The following is a 17,321-nucleotide window of genomic DNA, read 5'->3' as shown; positions in this document are numbered from 1 at the left end:
ACTGGACGTGCACCACCAGAGCCCTCAGCACTGGACCCTTACTTAGAGAACACTGCAAACGTGTAGTGCACCGGATGCACGAACAACATCCGACCTATGTCCGATGCTGAGTGTCCGGTGCACAGCTTTTACTTGGTGGTTCAGCGGCTTTCCCTTTTTTTTTTACCTGGGGAATTCACCATTTCTATTGAAATCTATAACGGACATACAGCAGTCAGAGTAGAATAACAAGCAAAAATTTAAGAAATTTATTGGCCATCCATCCATGGATGTGCGGTTGAAAGGCTTCGTAGGCGAAGCTGCAGTTCTGCTGCCTGCCGTATGCCTTAGGGTTTAGGGTTTAGGGTATGTTCATAGCTTTAATCTAATTCGATTGCACTGTAGCAACACCACATTCTACAAGGATGTTCCTGTGTTAATTATGTCTAATTACATTTGTTGTCAAGAAATTTAACTCATTATCACATATATACTTATTCCTGTTTTAGAGATGTTCAAGGAGTCTTAAAGTCCAATGGCACCATGTATAACAGCTGGCTTCTTCCTTTGCTGCAGGCTAAGCGGATCAAAGGCGGTGCACACGTGATTCCAAAGATCGGTCTCCATGTTCGGGAAGCCGAACAATGCGTTGAGGAGTGCACTGGATGCTGGCGAGGTTGCCATCAAGGAGCATCGCCTCATTGTCAAGCGGGAGCTCAAGGAGGTCGTGCTTCATGCAAACAAGTGTCTGGTAATTTTGCTGCCCTGTCTCACATATTGGATGGACATAATATTAGTAGGTTCTAGGTTTAGATGGCCGTTTCTTTAAGTTCCTGGAATGCTCAGATGTTTAGCTCAAAATTTATATGGTTCAAATTTACAGATTTGTCTCCCATTCATTCTATGGTTTGTACTTTGGAAGTGCTGCAGGTTGTAGCACCTAGATACTGACAACAGTGGAAGAGTCTGAGATGGCTTATGCAAGCCCTGGGATTGATACGTCAAGATGAGAAGAATCAATTGGTTCTTACTGTTTTGAATATTTCTTTTGTAGATGGTCAGTGCATTACTAATGAGGATGTAATTTTTTTAAATAAAACTAGACATGACATAACTTTGACACGAGAGTATTGTGATAATAATGTCTTTCAAAACTTTAATGTATCGATCATAAATAAAAAAACACCCAATGTTTGTTTATCCACTCTAATGACATTCTTGTGTCAATAGAAACAATTCATTTGCTTTCAAGTAATGTTACTTGTATTCTCGATATATTGTTTACTTATCAGTTGGAACTAGGGCAACTTGTATCCCTTACAGCTTCTGATTCCAGCAACAAATCAAAGGAGAAGCTAGGTCAAAAGGTACTAAAATTCTACACATTCACTGAAGCGATCATCTGATGATTTTTGTTCTCTGAATTGACACATTATCCAAGACGTATCCTGGCTTTGGTGCTATCATGAACATCATGTAGAATGATGCCATCGAATATGTGATCACGGATCCACTGATAAGATAAGACGAGCTTCATTATATCCCATTACCAACATTATCTCAGCTCTGAAGATATCTTGGACTGTGGTGACTAGGTGGCTTTCAATTCATCATCAGAGAGTTCTGATTTCTAAGAAATTTCTTTTTAAAAAAATCCTTGAATATGCGACCATGTATATCTAGACCTGTTAAATGGCTTCCCTAGGCTATGGATATCACGTCTGTGAAACAGTGCAATTATTTTCTATACTCTTGGAGTAGAGAATTAAAATCCAATTATGTGTTCAAGGTACAGTAAATTATGTTGTCTCCAAGGTTGCTTCTTCATTTCGGCTGTTATGCATATTGTTTTAGCTGCATCAAGATATTTGTTTGTGGGTTCACCTCCTAGGTTTAATAGAGCTATATGTATATGGTCAATGCAAACGGTCTTCATTTTTTCTAATATACATAAAATATCATCTATCAGACATAAACACCAAGGAGGACCCGCGCCGTCAATCTCGCCATCCGCGCTGCAGCGTCGTCCTCGCTACGCCCTTATCCACATTCGCGCCCACCTCGGTCTGTGTCCCTGCTCGGCTCCAATCCACCAAGACTGATGACTCCTTTCCCTCCCTGCCATTGGACGATGCCTTGATTTGCCACTATCTACTTATTCGTAGATTTACTGACGCATGAAAAGATAGATATTAAATGTTTCTTTCTGCTGATATAAGATTCATGGATTATAGATATTGAAGATGTTTTTCTGCTGATATAAAATATTATCTTAGTCGCATCACGAAAAGGTCTATACGGTAAAGTTTGTGTGCTTACGACGCCACTCTTTCTCTGACCATGTTAATTTTACGAACTTTATTTTTTGGATTAAATGTTATTTTAACGTTGATATTTATTTTCACAGTATTGTTATTTGATCGTGCAATCCATGTATTTTTAGTACAAAAATTTAGTTGTTCCGTAGCAATTCACGGGCACGCTACCTAGTAGAAGTACATATTTTTATAGGTCTTCAATAAAAATCACGTACATAGAGATATAAGTCTACCAACACAATAATAATATAAAAAATTAAAGTTATAATATATTTATGACTAAATAGCTTTATGCCTTACTACGAAAGAAAAATATCTACCGAAATTATATTTTTAATTCAAAATAGATTTCATAGAATATTATTATATTATTGCTAATATTAACTTATAACATACTCCGTAGATGTCATGATTATTACAAAATAAATTATACCTCATTATTCTAAATTCTAATGGGAAGTGTAAAAAAGCATGTAACATTCTCATTTTCCTTTAAAATTTAATAGGTCATTTCTCTTCAACGCATGAACATATTTACTAGTCTCTACAATTTAAAAAGACCCGAATGTTATCGTCTCCACATCTAATCGGCCTGCCTCCCCCTAATTACACCGCACCATGGGAAACCTCCTCGCTAAAACAAAACTCTCGTGTCCAACGTTCCCACGACCCCATGACGTCGCCGCCAGCACCAAGCCCTACACGTCAGTGCCGCCAGCCCCTACACGCCATCGCCCATACAGTGGGGGTCGTGACCCCCTATGTCGTCACCACAACCTCATCTGCATGTCGTCGGCAACCCCTGCACGCTTCCCACACTTCGACGTCGTACCTACTCTCGCCGCCAGCCCCAAGCGGCATCCCGCGACACCGCCACCGGCACCAAGCTCTGCACGCCGCCGAAATCTCCAACCTCCGCCTGGAAGCACGCCGTGGAGACCTCAATGGTGGTGCGGGTGAGCTTGGGCCTGCGCGTCGTCGCGGAGCGGGTGCTGTGCTGGGAGCTCCGCGTCTCGCGGGCGGCACAGATGGTGGCGGCACGGACGGGAGAGGCCGCTGCGTCAGCGCCGGCGCTCGAGCGCATCGTCAGCGGGGGGCTGGCGCTGGCGAAGGTGCTGCTCTTCTGCTGCGGCATGGTGGGCGCGCGGTGCCGGGTGACTTTGCCCCAGTCTCCCGCTCTGTCGCGTCGGTGCGCGGGGGGCCTGCTGTACATGTCGGATCCCTGCGAACACGCCGTGGAGACGCTGAGGAAGGGTGAAGAACACGCTATACATATCTGGAACATGCTGAAGGGCGAGGAACAAGGAGATGCTGAGCCGTCGCCAGAGCCTCATCCGCACGCCACCGGCAACCCCTACACGCTTCCCATGCTTCGACGCCATACTTGCTCCGACGCCGCCTCTAGGGCCTCCACGGACGCAGAGTCGAGGACGCAACTCCGACGTCCCTGTGTTGCGCCGCCAAACATCCGGCTCCGACACCCTGCTGCGACGTTCCTTCACTCCACCGATAAGCAGTTCGGCGCGATCCCCTCGATCCGGCACATTTGGCCACAGCCCCATCGCACATCCACTCCCACTCATCCTTGCCCTCGCCTGAGCTCTCACTTGATTTGGCACCCTCGTCAAAGCCTTCGCCCTCACTGGATTCTCTATATATTTTTTAGTACAAAAGTTTAGCTATCTCGTATTAATGCACGGGCACAAACCTTGTAACATATAAAAAACCACGCAACATTTAACAAAACGAAGTGGCCGTCCATCCATGGACGAGCACATTTTAAAACTTTCCCTTTTTTTTTACCTGGGGAATTCACCATTTCTATTGAAATCTATAACGGACATACAGCAGTCAGAGTAGAATAATAACAAGCAAAAATTTAAGAAATTTATTGGCCATCCATCCATGGATGTGCGGTTGAAAGGCTTCGTAGGCGAAGCTGCAGTTCTGCTGCCTGCCGTATGCCCCCGGATCCGCTCCGCCCCCCCGTTGGCGCTGGGTTTCCTTCTCTTCTCCCCAATCCGATTAACTCTCGCCGCCGCCGCCGCCGCCGCCGCCATGTCCCCGTCGCTCCTCCTGCTTCCCTCCTCTACAACTACTTGTAGGAGGCTTCTGCCTCCGCCATCCCGCTGCTTCGCCTCTTCCTCGCGCGCCTCCTTCCTCCTGCGGCCGCGACGCCGCATCCGCCTCGTGTGCGCCGCCGAGCAGCCCAACGGTGCCGCCTCCCCTGGCTCTGGCTCTGGCTCTGGAGGCGACGCCACGGCAAACCCAACCAACAACGGACTGGTTCGTATGGCCGCCTCACCTATCACTTCCTCCTCTCTCGCTTTTGCCTTAGCTTTTTACTCTATGGATCGATACAGCGGTATCAGTATTTTTAAACAGTATGTACAGTGCTTCAGTCTGATGGGATGGGATCGGAGTCTTCCAACCTTATCAATATGTTTAGATATACTTCCAGCACGTATGTCTACACATCTCACATTGCCACTAGATGAGGAGCAGATGGGTCAAATTTTTATCTATTGCAAATTCTTCACTTGTTTATGTTGTGCCAACGACAAGCAGTCATGCTTATGTGCTGTTTCCTTCGCTAACAGCCCAAGAACAGGAGGGATATTCTCCTGGAATACGTCAAAAGTGTCCAGCCAGAGTTTATGGAGCTCTTCATAAAAAGAGCTCCAGCACAGGTGCATTTTCATGTCTACATTTTTAATTATCCTCTCTCCCCTGGTTGTGTGTAACATATGTTTATAAGGTGTATATATATATCGGCCGTGACTTTTAAAATAACACTAATGACTCTCCATATTTTTTCTCAAAGGTTGTTGAGGCCATGCGCCAAACAGTGACTAATATGATGGGCACTTTACCACCACAATTTTTCGCTGTAACTGTCTCAACGGTATTGAGAACCTCCAATTCCTATGGCTGTCTTCCCAATGGCAAATTTACATTTTACATGACATTGTGTCTTTTGATTGTTGCTTTGTTGTATGTTTGATTGTCTTTTATCAACACAGGTCGCTGAAAATCTGGCTCAGCTTATGTACAGTGTCCTAATGACTGGATACATGTTTAGGAATGCACAGTACCGCCTGGAATTGCAACAGAGTTTGGAGCAGATTGCTCTTCCGGAACCAAAAGAAGAAAAGGTAGTTGTCCAACTTTATTGCCCTATACTTGTAATAGGCATATATGATTGAATGACCGTCATGCTGACACCTGATCTGTTTATGATTACAATGTACATGTGCGCTAGTAGTTCACCGGCGGGCGGTCCTTAAATTTGCCTTGCAGTACCATCTAGGTCAATAAACTGTTAAAATGCAGGTTATAAGGTCCCTAAGCTTAATAGTTGTACAACCAAAGTCCATACTCATACCTCTCTAATGACTGTCATGTCTACATGGGATTGCTAACATGGCCAGCTGACCCCACATGTCATTTTCCATGCTGGTGTGCCACATATGTATGGAAAAGATTATTAGAGAGATTCAGACCTTGGACGACACACTTAGTAAGTTTAGGGCGTAGATGTGTATTTTAATAGCTCAGTGGCCTAAACGACACCATGGGACAAGTTTAAGGACCGCTGGGGTGTTGTAGTATGTAACTAATATGACTGAGAAAGTTGGAACTTTAAGTTTGTTGTTTTTCAGTAGTGCCATAGCTAAAAATCTCCTTGGAATAGCTGACTGGGTAATAAATATGAACTATTCTGGTTGCACTTTAGTTGAAAACTGAATGGCTCATCCTGTTCTGTATTCAGCTCTCTTTGTTGTCTATATTATTTTGCATGATAACATGCATTTAATATTGGTGATTATACATTCAAAGGGAGTAAAGCAATCTTCAGTCTATTGTTATGTTATTCATTCAATCTCTTTGCATATGAAGTACACATTCTAGATGAGTCGCCGCTACATGACTATTGGGAAACAAAGGTAGATTTCATTATATTGTTTAAAAGAAAATTGAATAATTTAAAGCTGATAATTAAAAAAAATAAAAAAAATAAAAATAATGCAGGTCTAAATTTAAAGCTGATAGCAATAAAGTTGATAGCAATATAAGGTCGCAAGTACTATTATTACAGAACAATATGTCTCAAATATAGTAGTCTCAATTCTCAAATTTAGGAAACTAATAGAAGGCTTCAGGCTTGCAATTCATGCAGCCTACATGCAGCATTGCAGCAAGACAGCAGCAAGCCAGCAAGGTCTTATTGCCTACTCAGTTGTCCCATTGTCATCCACTACATCATGCTGGTCGTGCTCAGCATCCAAACCAAAAGTCATAGCTTGCAGAATAATATTTCCTCCACCAGCTTTAGGCTTCTCCAGAATAATCACATGATCCCAAAGTGGAGCCTTAATGTCTGTTGGCTGTGTGGCTGCAGATCCTACACTACCAGTACCACTAGCACTAGCACCACTCAAATTGGGAGACGCCATCTACAACAATCAATCAACAGGAATCACTAACTCTAGCTCCACTACTGAAATAGAACAGATCGAGAATGGGGAAGGGGATTCACTCACCGCTCACTGGAGGTTGACCCCGATCCGGCGGCTAGAGACTTGGCAAGTGGCGAGCAGGGGCGGACAGTGCTCAGCCAGCGACCAGGGACGAGCGGACAGGTGCTTGCCTGCTTGGCGCCGGCGGGCGGGTGCTTGCCTGCTGCCAGCGGACGGAGAGCAGGGAAGCCAGGGAGGGTCGCGGATGGGAGCTCGTCGCCGGAGAGGGAGAGCAGGGAAGCGGAAGGGGATTCTCAGACGGCTGCTCGTCGCCGGTGGCCGGCGGGCGGCGGGTCGGGGGTCGCGGCGAGTGGCGAGCAGAGGAGGCGGCGTGATTCGTCGCGGATGGGGAGCGCGTGAGGGCGGCGGGTCGGGGGTCGCGGATGCGGCGCGATTCTGTCGTGCGTGAGGGTGGGGCAACGCAGGGGATAAGTGCTTGACTGGGCTGTTGTTGGGCTGGGCCATATCCACTAAGGCAGATACGCGAATCCTAAGACAGTTACGTATCAGCCCAGCGTATCTGATTTTTTCAAAAATAATTAAAATTCGGATACTCCGCGGATACGTATCGGCGGCGTATCGGATACGTATCCGTGTCCGATACGTATCGGATACGCGATACGCGCCTATCCTGAAGTATCCGTGTAACGTAGTTGGGAGCCTTCTTATGCCTTGATTTTTTAACAACACATGGCATGGATTTTCAGTGTTTGTCCTCATGAAGTAATAAATCTGCAGATGGACCTCCAGTGGGCTCTATGGATCTGTTTGGTTGGGTGGCTAAGTCCCAACCAGGCTCCACAGAGCCACCTTTAGGCTGTTTGGTTGTCTGTTTAGATGTCCAAACCAGGCTCCATGAAGCCACCGACCACCCCTTAGCCTGGCTCCAGAAAAACGTAGGGACTGGCCGTTTTCTGGGAGCCAGGCTTAGCTAAGCCCGCAGCCGAGGTCTCCTCACCGCCGAAATCTCCAACCTCCGCCTGGAAGCACGCCGTGGAGACCTCAATGGTGGTGCGGGTGAGCCTGGGCCTGCGCGTCGTCACGGAGCGGGTGCTGTGCTGGGAGCTCCGCGTCTCGCGGGCGGCACAGATGGTGGCGGCACGGACGGGAGAGGCCGCTGCGTCAGCGCCGGCGCTCGAGCGCATCGTCAGCGGGTGGCTGGCGCTGGCGAAGGTGCTGCTCTTCTGCTGCGGCATGGTGGGCGCGCGGTGCCGGGTGACTTTGCCCCAGTCTCCCGCTCTGTCGCGTCGGTGCGCGGGGGGCCTGCTGTACATGTCGGATCCCTGCGAACACGCCGTGGAGACGCTGAGGAAGGGTGAAGAACACGCTATACATATCTGGAACACGCTGAAGGGCGAGGAACAAGGAGATGCTGAGGAACATGTTGTACATATCTGGACGACAGCAACGGCGAGCTGCTGAAGTTTTTGTCATGGGACAACACCATGCGACCGTCACCGTGTCGTTCCCAAGGAAAATTCCTTTTGTGGATGAGTAATTCGCCATGTTTGATGACATAGCTTAGTTCAAGAGATGATCAATCGGTCCTGGATTGAGGCTTAGAATTAGCTTGCTTGGTAGCATCAGTTGCCCACCATCTGTTCAATGAAATTCCTCAAATGGAGTAAACTTGGTAAGTTGAAGAAAAGGTGACTCTATGCCAAAAAAAAAAACAGACAACCAAACACATGCATTTGCTAGCCAGGCTCAGATAACGTAAATAACCAAACAACTAGTCCCTGGCTTGGTGGGAGCAGGCTAAGACTGCCCAGGCTTGAATTCTAGCCAGGCTAGAAATCGGCCAGGAAACCAAACACACCCTATATAATTATACGTATTTGGTATCATACATAGAGTTTAGTAATATGCATTTGATGTGCTTGTAGGATTCGCCGGATTACGCTCCTGGAACCCAGAAAAAGGTAACCGGGGAAGTTATCCGTTGGAACCAGGCTACTGGACCTGAGAAAATTGATGCTGTAAAATATATAGAATTGCTTGAAGCAGAAATCGATGAGCTGAGCCGTCAAGTTGCTAGGAAATCGTCGCAAGGAAGTAATGAGCTGTTGGAATATCTGAAGAGTTTGGAGCCTCAGAATTTAAAGGTACACATATGTTTGTACACTGTTACAAGACATTGCTTTTGATTTACATCCTAAAGAGGGTAGCAGAGAATTTGATGAGGAAGACCTGTGCTGGTGGTTGGCAATGTTGGATCTGAGTCTGACAAAGGGAAGCTGTTTCAGGAACTCACGAGTACTGCTGGGGAAGATGTTGTGTTTGCCATGAATGCGTTCATAAAGCGTCTCTTGGCGGTCTCTGACCCAGAGCAGATGAAGGTGAGGGACTCACATGCTTACCTTACCTGCATGGCTGAAGAGTGAGTGAGTGTGTTTTGTTTGATTTGAACTTGAACTTGAACTTGTGCGTGTGTGTGTGTGTGTGTGTGTGCAGACAACAGTCTCGGAAACAAGTGCAAATCAGCTGGCGAACCTGCTGTTCTGGTTGATGATCGTTGGGTACAGCATGCGCAACATTGAGGTGCGGTTTGACATGGAGCGAGTGCTGGGTGCTCCCCCAAAGTTGGCAGAGCTACCACCTGGTCCTGGAGAGAGCATATAGTTAGAGAGGGATGCCTGAAGATTGTAGATGTAGCCATGTAGGAGAGGAGAGGCTCTGAAAGATTGTTTGATTTGAATCAACTATTGGCTGGTGGCATTCCATTGCTTTGCTTTGTACTCTATAGTAGTAATATAGTAACACATGCATGCTTCTTCATTGAGGGAGAAGCATATACAATACAAAGATGATGATATCCATAGTTGATTGACTTGTCATGGTTGAGTTGAATTGAATTGATACTCTTGTGTGTGCCTTGGCAAATGGCAATGCAATTTTTTTTTTTTGATAAATGGCATTGCAGATTGCAAATGCAGGGTGTAGTATGGAGGGAGCAGTTGTCGAAGCTGTCAGAAATCCCAGTTCCAGTTTCAGTTCCTTTGAGGCTAGGGAAGGAGGTGAGACGCTGTGCCTTGCGAAAGCCTACGCGGTAAGCCAAATTGACACGCAGTGTAATATTCGCAATAACTTATATTAGGAGTATGTAGGAGACGTGTAGGAGTATATATATATATATTATTAATTAAGTATAAATAGTAGTAGTAGTTTATTTTTTTCAAAATATGATATGATTGTGGGTTTTCTTGTATAAATATATAAAAGTATCAAAATCAAAAGATAAGTAGAATTATTACTTGGGCACATTTTTTTGGGTTGATGAAGAAGGAAGAAAAACAAGTTTGCTTGTTGGCCGTCGCCGCTTTTCCGTTTCCGCCCGTCTGTCTCCACCCAACTCCCTCCGTCTCGTCTCCTCTGTAATCTGCATCCCAATCCCAATCTGCCAACGGAGAAGAAGAAAACCCAGCGCAGCAAGGAACGACGAGGAAAGAAAAGTCCCCTCCTTCCCACCCCAGCAGGCAGCAGGGGAGCAGCCCCCCCACAAACAGTTGTTCAACCACATACAAATCGGAATCGAAACCCTAGCTCGGTTTCGCCCTCGGATCCGATGGCTCGTTCGCCGCCGCCCCCTTCCTCGGCCGGCGGCGCGCAGTACGCGCAGCAGTTCCTCAACACGGCGCTCTCCCAGCGGGGGCCATCCGCGCTGCCGTACGCCGAGGACGTCAAGTGGCTGATCCGCAACCACCTGGTGGCGCTGGCCGAGGCCTTCCCCTCCCTCCACCCCAAGGCCGCCCTCTTCACCCACAACGACGGCCGTGCCGCTCACCTCCTCCAGGCCGACGGCACCATCCCCATCCACCACGCCGGCGCCTCCTACAACCTCCCCGCCGTCATCTGGCTGCCCGAGCCCTACCCGCGCTCCCCGCCGCTCGTCTTCCTCTCCCCGACCCGAGACATGGTTATAAAGCCCCACCACCGGCTCGTCGACAGCTCCGGCCTAGTCGCCAACGCGCCGTACCTCCGCTCCTGGGTCTTCCCCTCCTCCAACCTCGTCGACCTCGTCCGATCCCTCTCCCACCTATTCGGCCTCGATCCGCCCCTATTCACCAAGAACCCTCCTGCCGCCGCTCCGCCGCCGAATCCCTCTCCGACCCCAGCCCCGGCCCCGCCACCGCGGGTCGCCCCCTCCCCCTCCCCATCCTACAGGCTTGGGGGCGGCGGCTTCCCAGCGTCGCCCCAGCTCGCCCACCGCCCGCCCCCCACCGAGGACCCCGCCGAGGTCTTCAAGCGCAACGCCGTCGCCAAGCTCGTCGACATGGCCTACGCAGACGCTGCCGCACTGCGGACCGCGCGGGAGGCTGAGGTTGACGCCCTCTTCGCCGTCCAGGCTGAGCTGCGGCACAGGGGTGACATCGTCGCTCAAGGGGTGCGCAAGATGGGGGAGGAGAAGGAAGCGCTCGAGCGCCACCTGCAGGATGTCATGATGGCCACCAATGTCATGGAGGCCTGGGTCAGGGACAACAACAGGAGAGGCAGCAACCAAGCCACCGAGGACGCCATCGAGCCCGCGGATGTGCTGTCCAGGCAGATGATCGAGTGCACAGCGGCAGATTTGGCGCTCGAGGATACCATCTATGCGCTCGACAAGGCAATCCAGGAAGGATCTGTGCCCTTTGACGGCTACCTCAGGAGCGTGCGCGCACTGTCGCGCGAGCAGTTCTTCCACCGCGCCCTATCTGCCAAGGTGCATAGCGCGCAGCAGCAGGCTAAGGTTGCTAGCATGGCAGCACGGGCAACTCAGTACGCATCATAGGGATTATGGTCAGTATACTTGCTTGGTCTGCAGCCCCTCCGATTTTGTCTTCTCGTCTTATTAAGTACCTGTGTCTGTGTAAAGTTTCTACTCCATGTTTGTTTACTGCTTCCTAGGGAAGGGGGAGATACAATGTTGCTTGTCACATTTACTTGACTGGATGGATATGAAAGGACTTGTGCCTATAATAACTTGAGTTTGAATGATGCGTGCATGGCTTTTGAGCTCACAGTTCACATTGCTTACTTCATTTCTGTTTATTCTTTGATACTTATAGTTTCATCATCAGAAACCTTTCAATGTTCTGTTCTTTGGAGATGAACCACAAACTTCTACCTGTTTATCCGAAAATTCCATGGGCCTGCTTGTTCCCCATGTGCTAACTTTGCAGTGCAACCATGATGAAATTCAAGCGCTAGCTTATTGTCATAGTATATAGATTCATGTTCACCTTTGGAAGGTTAGACTTTCATTCTTTCATTTCCAGGGGGTAACTATGCGAATGCTAGGATCTTTTAAGTTGATCAGTTCTGAGTTCTTTGGTTATTTTCAAAATTGTTCTATCTTAACATGGAACATGAGTAACCATATTATCTGTGTTGGAATCGAAGGTTGGCTGCTTTAGTTTAATCCCCTTTTTTTCTTCATTTTTTTTTGGCCCCCAGACCCCAGGGAAGGATAGGATGCTAGCATGTCACCATTGCTTGATACGATGCTAACCTTTTTTTTTCCTCCTTGGTTCCGCATGAAGATCATCCTAATTTGGTAATTGCAGTGCAGCCCTGATGAGGTTTGTCTCTCGTGTTAATGTCGGTTAATCAGTTGCTTGGGTGGAGAGAGCTTGGGTTTGATCTGTTCGAGCTTTGGTAGAGATTTTGGTCTGATCTCGAGTTTGAATTGAAACTGCCTGACCATTCTACTTCTATGCACGTTAAGATGTAGAGTTGAGCAGCACAGCTTCTGTTTCTAAGTTCTGCTTGCTTTCTTTATTCTTTATGCTAAATCTGTAGGTTAGTTATGACTTGGTAGCTGTCAGATTCATTTGTCATGGCAGTGATTACTTCCATACAACCTCGAAGTCAAGAACTGGTTAGCTCTGTTTTCACATGCTATGGTGATTAGAGAGAAATAAGCTTCTTGTAACTCTGTTGATACTCACAGATGTATGGTTTGTCTTGTGAGTAGATTACTCAATGCAGTAACCTGAATGGTATTTTGTGCTAAAGAATTGTAACCTCAACTTGGGGCGGCGTCAGAAACATTGCCGTATGCTGGAACAAGTAAAATACCCTGTTGGAGCCGACCAGATGTGTTGGATCATTTTTTTTAAAAGCTGTAAGTACTGCCCTTTTCATTCCTGAAATATAAGACCAGATGTGTTGGAGTATTTCAGGACAAAGGGCTGGTGATGTGTTGTGTCCAAACCAATCTGGATTTGACCAAATTTGTAGAATTTTAGTTTTGATGAGTTGGGCAGTTATCTGGAATGTGCTGTAGTTGTTTGGGTTGCCTGCATTGCAAACACAACATCTCCTGCTAGGGACTGTTTGGATTGGTTCATCTGGAGCTGTTTGGATTGGTTCGTTTGGGTACATTACATACTGCTTGCGGTGGCTCATCCGCGCTATTATCATCACCAGGCAAAACTTGACGGTGGTTTATATCCACGCTATTTTCTAACACCAGGCAAGGCGAGCTTGACCGCTTTGCCCAAGGCCGTGGTGGGGTGGCTCTGCACATAACAAACGTATGCGTTGGCAACGCTGGGAGCTACTTATACACGTCCAAAAGTTGATGGAGGAATGGGCTTCCGAGACCTGCATTTGTTTAACTTGGCCATGCTGGCGAAGCAGGGTTGGAGGCTGATTGACAAGCCAAATTCGTTGTGTGCTAGAGTTTTGAAGGGTAGGTATTTTCATGACACAGATTTCCTGTCGGCGAGGAGGAAGAAACATGCCAGTCAGACTTGGCGTGCTATCTTAGCAGGCAGAGTTGTGTTAAAAAAAAAGGGCTCCTAAAACGATTGGTCATGGAAGCTCTACAAGCATATGACACGATCGGTGGATTCCAAACCATTTTGATGGCAAGCCGCTGATAGTGCCAGCTGATCCTCAGGTTCTTATGGTGTCTGATATCTTGACACCGAGTGGCAACTGGAATGATGAATTGATCAAACAAATATTTGTGGAAATTGACACTAATGCTATATTACGGACATCTATTAGAGGTGCAGGAGACGATTCATGGGCCCGGGAACCAGAAACTCATGGCATCTATTCTGTGAAATCGGCTTACAGGCGCCGCGCCTATGAGGAGCGGTGGCAGCAAGGTGATAAAGAACTTGCATCGTCTTCGAGAGACTTAACATGGAAGCGCATTTGGCGGCTGTGTCCCTCCGAAGGTGCGTGTCTTCTGGTGGCGTGTGGTGAATGATTTCCTGCCGGCCAAAGATACATATTGAGCGTGTGCCAAACTGCGACATCCTTGACGCAGACAAGGAGTCCATTAGACATGTCCTTTTGGAGTGTACAATGGCTCATTGGCTTTGGCAACAGATGCGCGAACCCTAAATTCAGCCCTCTTCTTCAGCAGATCGATGTGTTAAGCCGGAGCTTAGATGAATTCTCCTTTTTTCTCTAATAGATCTTGTAATAGATTAGCTCATGAATATGCAAAGCCACCAAGTGGAGGAGTGTCTTATACCACCACGAGGTTTACAGGATATAGCTGAAACCGATTGTAAGGTTCATGATCTTTGAATGAAGCCCCGGCAGTTCTAAAAAAAAAGGCCGTGTTTACATCCTTTGCTAACGTTTGCTGGTGACATAAAAATCCACCACAATGAACGATAAATGTGCAAAGTGGACATCAGAAACCAGCAGGTGGTGAAATAAAATGTACCAAGGCGAGCGAACCAAATCCACTCTAATTGAACGATAAATGTGCTAAGTGGACATCAGAAAAACCAGCAGCTTGTGAAATAAAATGAAATAATTTTTTCAGTGACAAAGAGTTGGGTCTTGGGCAATGCTCACCCAAGACTGCAATACAACTACCAGATGAATAGACCATTAAGAAAATCACACCACAAAACTGTTTGCACGCTGTCAAACAGGTCCATCAAAGAAATCTGCCCTGCAGAACATGGATTCATTTTAACTGGATTTACAAGCTCCTCTGAAACTGTAACCAGTGCAAAAGATTGCAAACCAGATTACACTACTAACATATTCTGAGAAAACAAAAACCAGAGAAGGAAACTGATGATCATCTGACAAGGTTCAAAGGATATATGAAAGAAAAGCTATATATTGATAACTTATCCAAGGCGGTCTCAGTTTGGGGAATTTCACTACCGTTAAATTTCAGTCTAAGGTTTCAACATCAAAAAGGCCTGGGATGCAAGGAAAGAGCCTGTTTACTGTAGCGGTGGAGGGTTGTTGACACCACCACACAGCCCTGCTTTCTGCCCCAATTCTGCAAGTTGCTCGATAAACTCCACCCCATTGACAATCTCGGTTGCACCGTATATGACATGCTTTGAAGGCTGCGAGCATTCTGCCAGCTCCATCAAGCTCCTGTACTCAATGTAATTCCCACCACCAATCATGAAGACAATTGCTTCTCTGAATGGCCCTTTGAACTGCCCACCACTTCCTGATCTAAGGGCCCGTGGATCAAACAGCAAATAGCTGTCCACCTCAGGATTCGGCTTCCCTTCCATGAGAGCTTCAACCGTTCTTGTCAATGCAAGCTGCCTCCCGGTGGACAAGAGATTCTTTACCCCTGCCGTCACCGCGCTAATGGACTGCCCATACAGCTTCTCTGCCCAATCAACAATGTTACTCCTGGTGGCTGTGTTTGACGAGGCACTAAACTGTGTATTCAGTGACTTTACTCTCTTGACATACTGAAACGCAGACATGTCCACTTCTGCCTCACGCAGCGCCGCCTCGACCTGCTCCAGCTCGGACGCAACAGGAGTCTCAAAAGAGAGGAGGTAGGTCACAGCCAGACGGAGCTTGTCCTCCTTGGTGCCCTTCCCTCGGAGGAGGCCCAACAGCGCACTCCTGTCCACGGTGCCCTTCGTGAGCATGTCGTTCTCGCAGTCGCAGTATCCATCCAGCGATCTCTCCTTGATGTGCCCAAGCAACACTGTTGCGATATTTGTGTGCTTGTCAATCATCTTCTTGCGTTCTGTGAGCTCTGGGAGCGAGTTCACGGCATTCATGAGGTGCTTGGTGTTGCCAATGAGATCCGTGCCATCAAACTCGATACCATCCTTGCTGCCACCAGTGCGCTGGTTCACCTCATCCACATCCTGCTTGTACTTGGCGAGCTGTGACTCGATCTCCTCGGCCACCCTGGGGAACGGTGACCAGCTGTTTGCCACCCAGAAGGCATCGGAGCCATCGAGATCGTAGGTCTTGGCGGGGCCAGACTTGTCTGCGGGCATCTTGAGCTTGTTGAGCTTGAGGCCGAGGACGTCATGGACCAAGGGGCGGTAGCTCCAATCGTGCTGTATCCCCACGGAGAGGTCGAAGTTCCTGTCGAAGAGGCAGAGCACGGGGCGCTGGAAGGAGGCGACGGAGGCTGAGGCCTCGGTGAAGAGGTTGGGCTTGGCGAGGAGGTGGTCCCGGAGGCGGGCGTCGAGGGCGGCTGCGACCATCTCAGCGGGGCCTCCGCGGGGGCACCTGATGACGGGCACGGTGCCGAGCGTGGCCGCGACGCAGAAGAGACCGAGCGCGATGGCGTCGACGAGGGCCTCGATGTCGGCGTCGGCCGCTTTGGGGTCGTTGAGGGCAACGTAGGAGCGCGGGTGGGCGAGGGAGAAGAGGTTGTCCTCGAGAGAGACGAAGTCGAGGTACTGATCCGCGAGGCGGGCGACGCGGTGGGCAGAGCCGGAGGCGGCGGTGGCGGCGGCGAGGCGGTCGAGGAGCGGGCGCGGGAGTGCGGAGGAGAAGTTGAGGTGGAAGGATGCGTAGAGCGAGGCGGCGGCGTCTGCGGCGACGCGGTCGGCGTTGGCTTGGGTGGGACGGAGGAAGTAGACGGCGGGGGCGTCGGCGACCTGCTGGCGCGGCTTGTCGATGGGGAAGTAGAGGGTGACGCCGTGCTTGCGGAGGTCAGCGACGCGGAGCAGCGGCGAGAGCAGCGAGAGGCAGAAGGTGTCCAGCACCAGGATCTTGTACACCTCCTCTTCTTGCTCCGCGGCCGCGCCGGGCGGCGGCGGCGGCTGGTTGAGGTGCAGCATCCGCAGGATCAGATCTGAGAGCGATCCAATAAAAAAACTTAGCAAGGAAGAGCGGGCAGGAGGGGATCAATCGATCAGGAAGCCAAGGCGAAGGTGGAGTCCAGGAGGCGAGGCTTACCGAGCTGCTTCTGGCGGAGGCTGAGCGCCGCCATGGAGGAGGGATGCGATCTGACGCGGGAGGCGGGAGAGACGGGGTGCGGCGGCTGCTGAGACCCCCTGATTCTGTTTCTCCAGCTGCTGCTCGGCTGTTCCTGCTTCAAAGGAAAACTGACATGCGTGGCGTGGGCAAAATTGGGTATGCGTCTCGATAATTTTAACTTGATTTTTATCTCTCTAAATAAATTTATTAAAAAACTGTATTCAAATATCTATTTAATGATACTTATTATGGTCTTATTTTGCATACCTCAGTTTTATTAGTGAAGTTGTTTTTTTGGAAAGAAATCCATGAGCAACTTTCTAAGTTTGAAAAAGTTATTTAG

At 48.5% G+C, this 17,321-nt stretch overlaps 3 protein-coding genes across 3 annotated transcripts; 2 read left to right on the top strand and 1 right to left on the bottom strand.

Moving 5' to 3' along the window:
- On the top strand, positions 4,188–9,672 carry LOC8056269. The gene is made up of 7 exons (XM_021460505.1): positions 4,188–4,583; positions 4,898–4,987; positions 5,122–5,202; positions 5,321–5,452; positions 8,704–8,922; positions 9,064–9,156; positions 9,272–9,672. Exons 1-7 carry the CDS (start codon positions 4,203–4,205, stop codon positions 9,437–9,439), a joined length of 1,164 nt encoding a protein of 387 aa, XP_021316180.1. The 5' UTR covers positions 4,188–4,202; the 3' UTR covers positions 9,440–9,672.
- On the top strand, positions 10,019–11,817 carry LOC8066459 (protein ELC). Its single transcript, XM_002454807.2, has one exon. It carries the CDS (start codon positions 10,383–10,385, stop codon positions 11,586–11,588), a length of 1,206 nt encoding a protein of 401 aa, XP_002454852.1. The 5' UTR covers positions 10,019–10,382; the 3' UTR covers positions 11,589–11,817.
- Positions 14,669–17,114, bottom strand: LOC8066458 (SEC1 family transport protein SLY1). The gene is made up of 2 exons (XM_002453062.2): positions 16,958–17,114; positions 14,669–16,853 (listed from the first exon to the last, which is right to left on the bottom strand). Exons 1-2 carry the CDS (start codon positions 16,989–16,991, stop codon positions 15,007–15,009), a joined length of 1,881 nt encoding a protein of 626 aa, XP_002453107.1. The 5' UTR covers positions 16,992–17,114; the 3' UTR covers positions 14,669–15,006.

This window comes from Sorghum bicolor, chromosome 4 (genome assembly GCF_000003195.3).
Source record: "Sorghum bicolor cultivar BTx623 chromosome 4, Sorghum_bicolor_NCBIv3, whole genome shotgun sequence".
NCBI classification, from domain to species: Eukaryota; Viridiplantae; Streptophyta; class Magnoliopsida; order Poales; family Poaceae; genus Sorghum; species Sorghum bicolor.
This window is presented reverse-complemented; position numbering and strand designations above follow the sequence as displayed.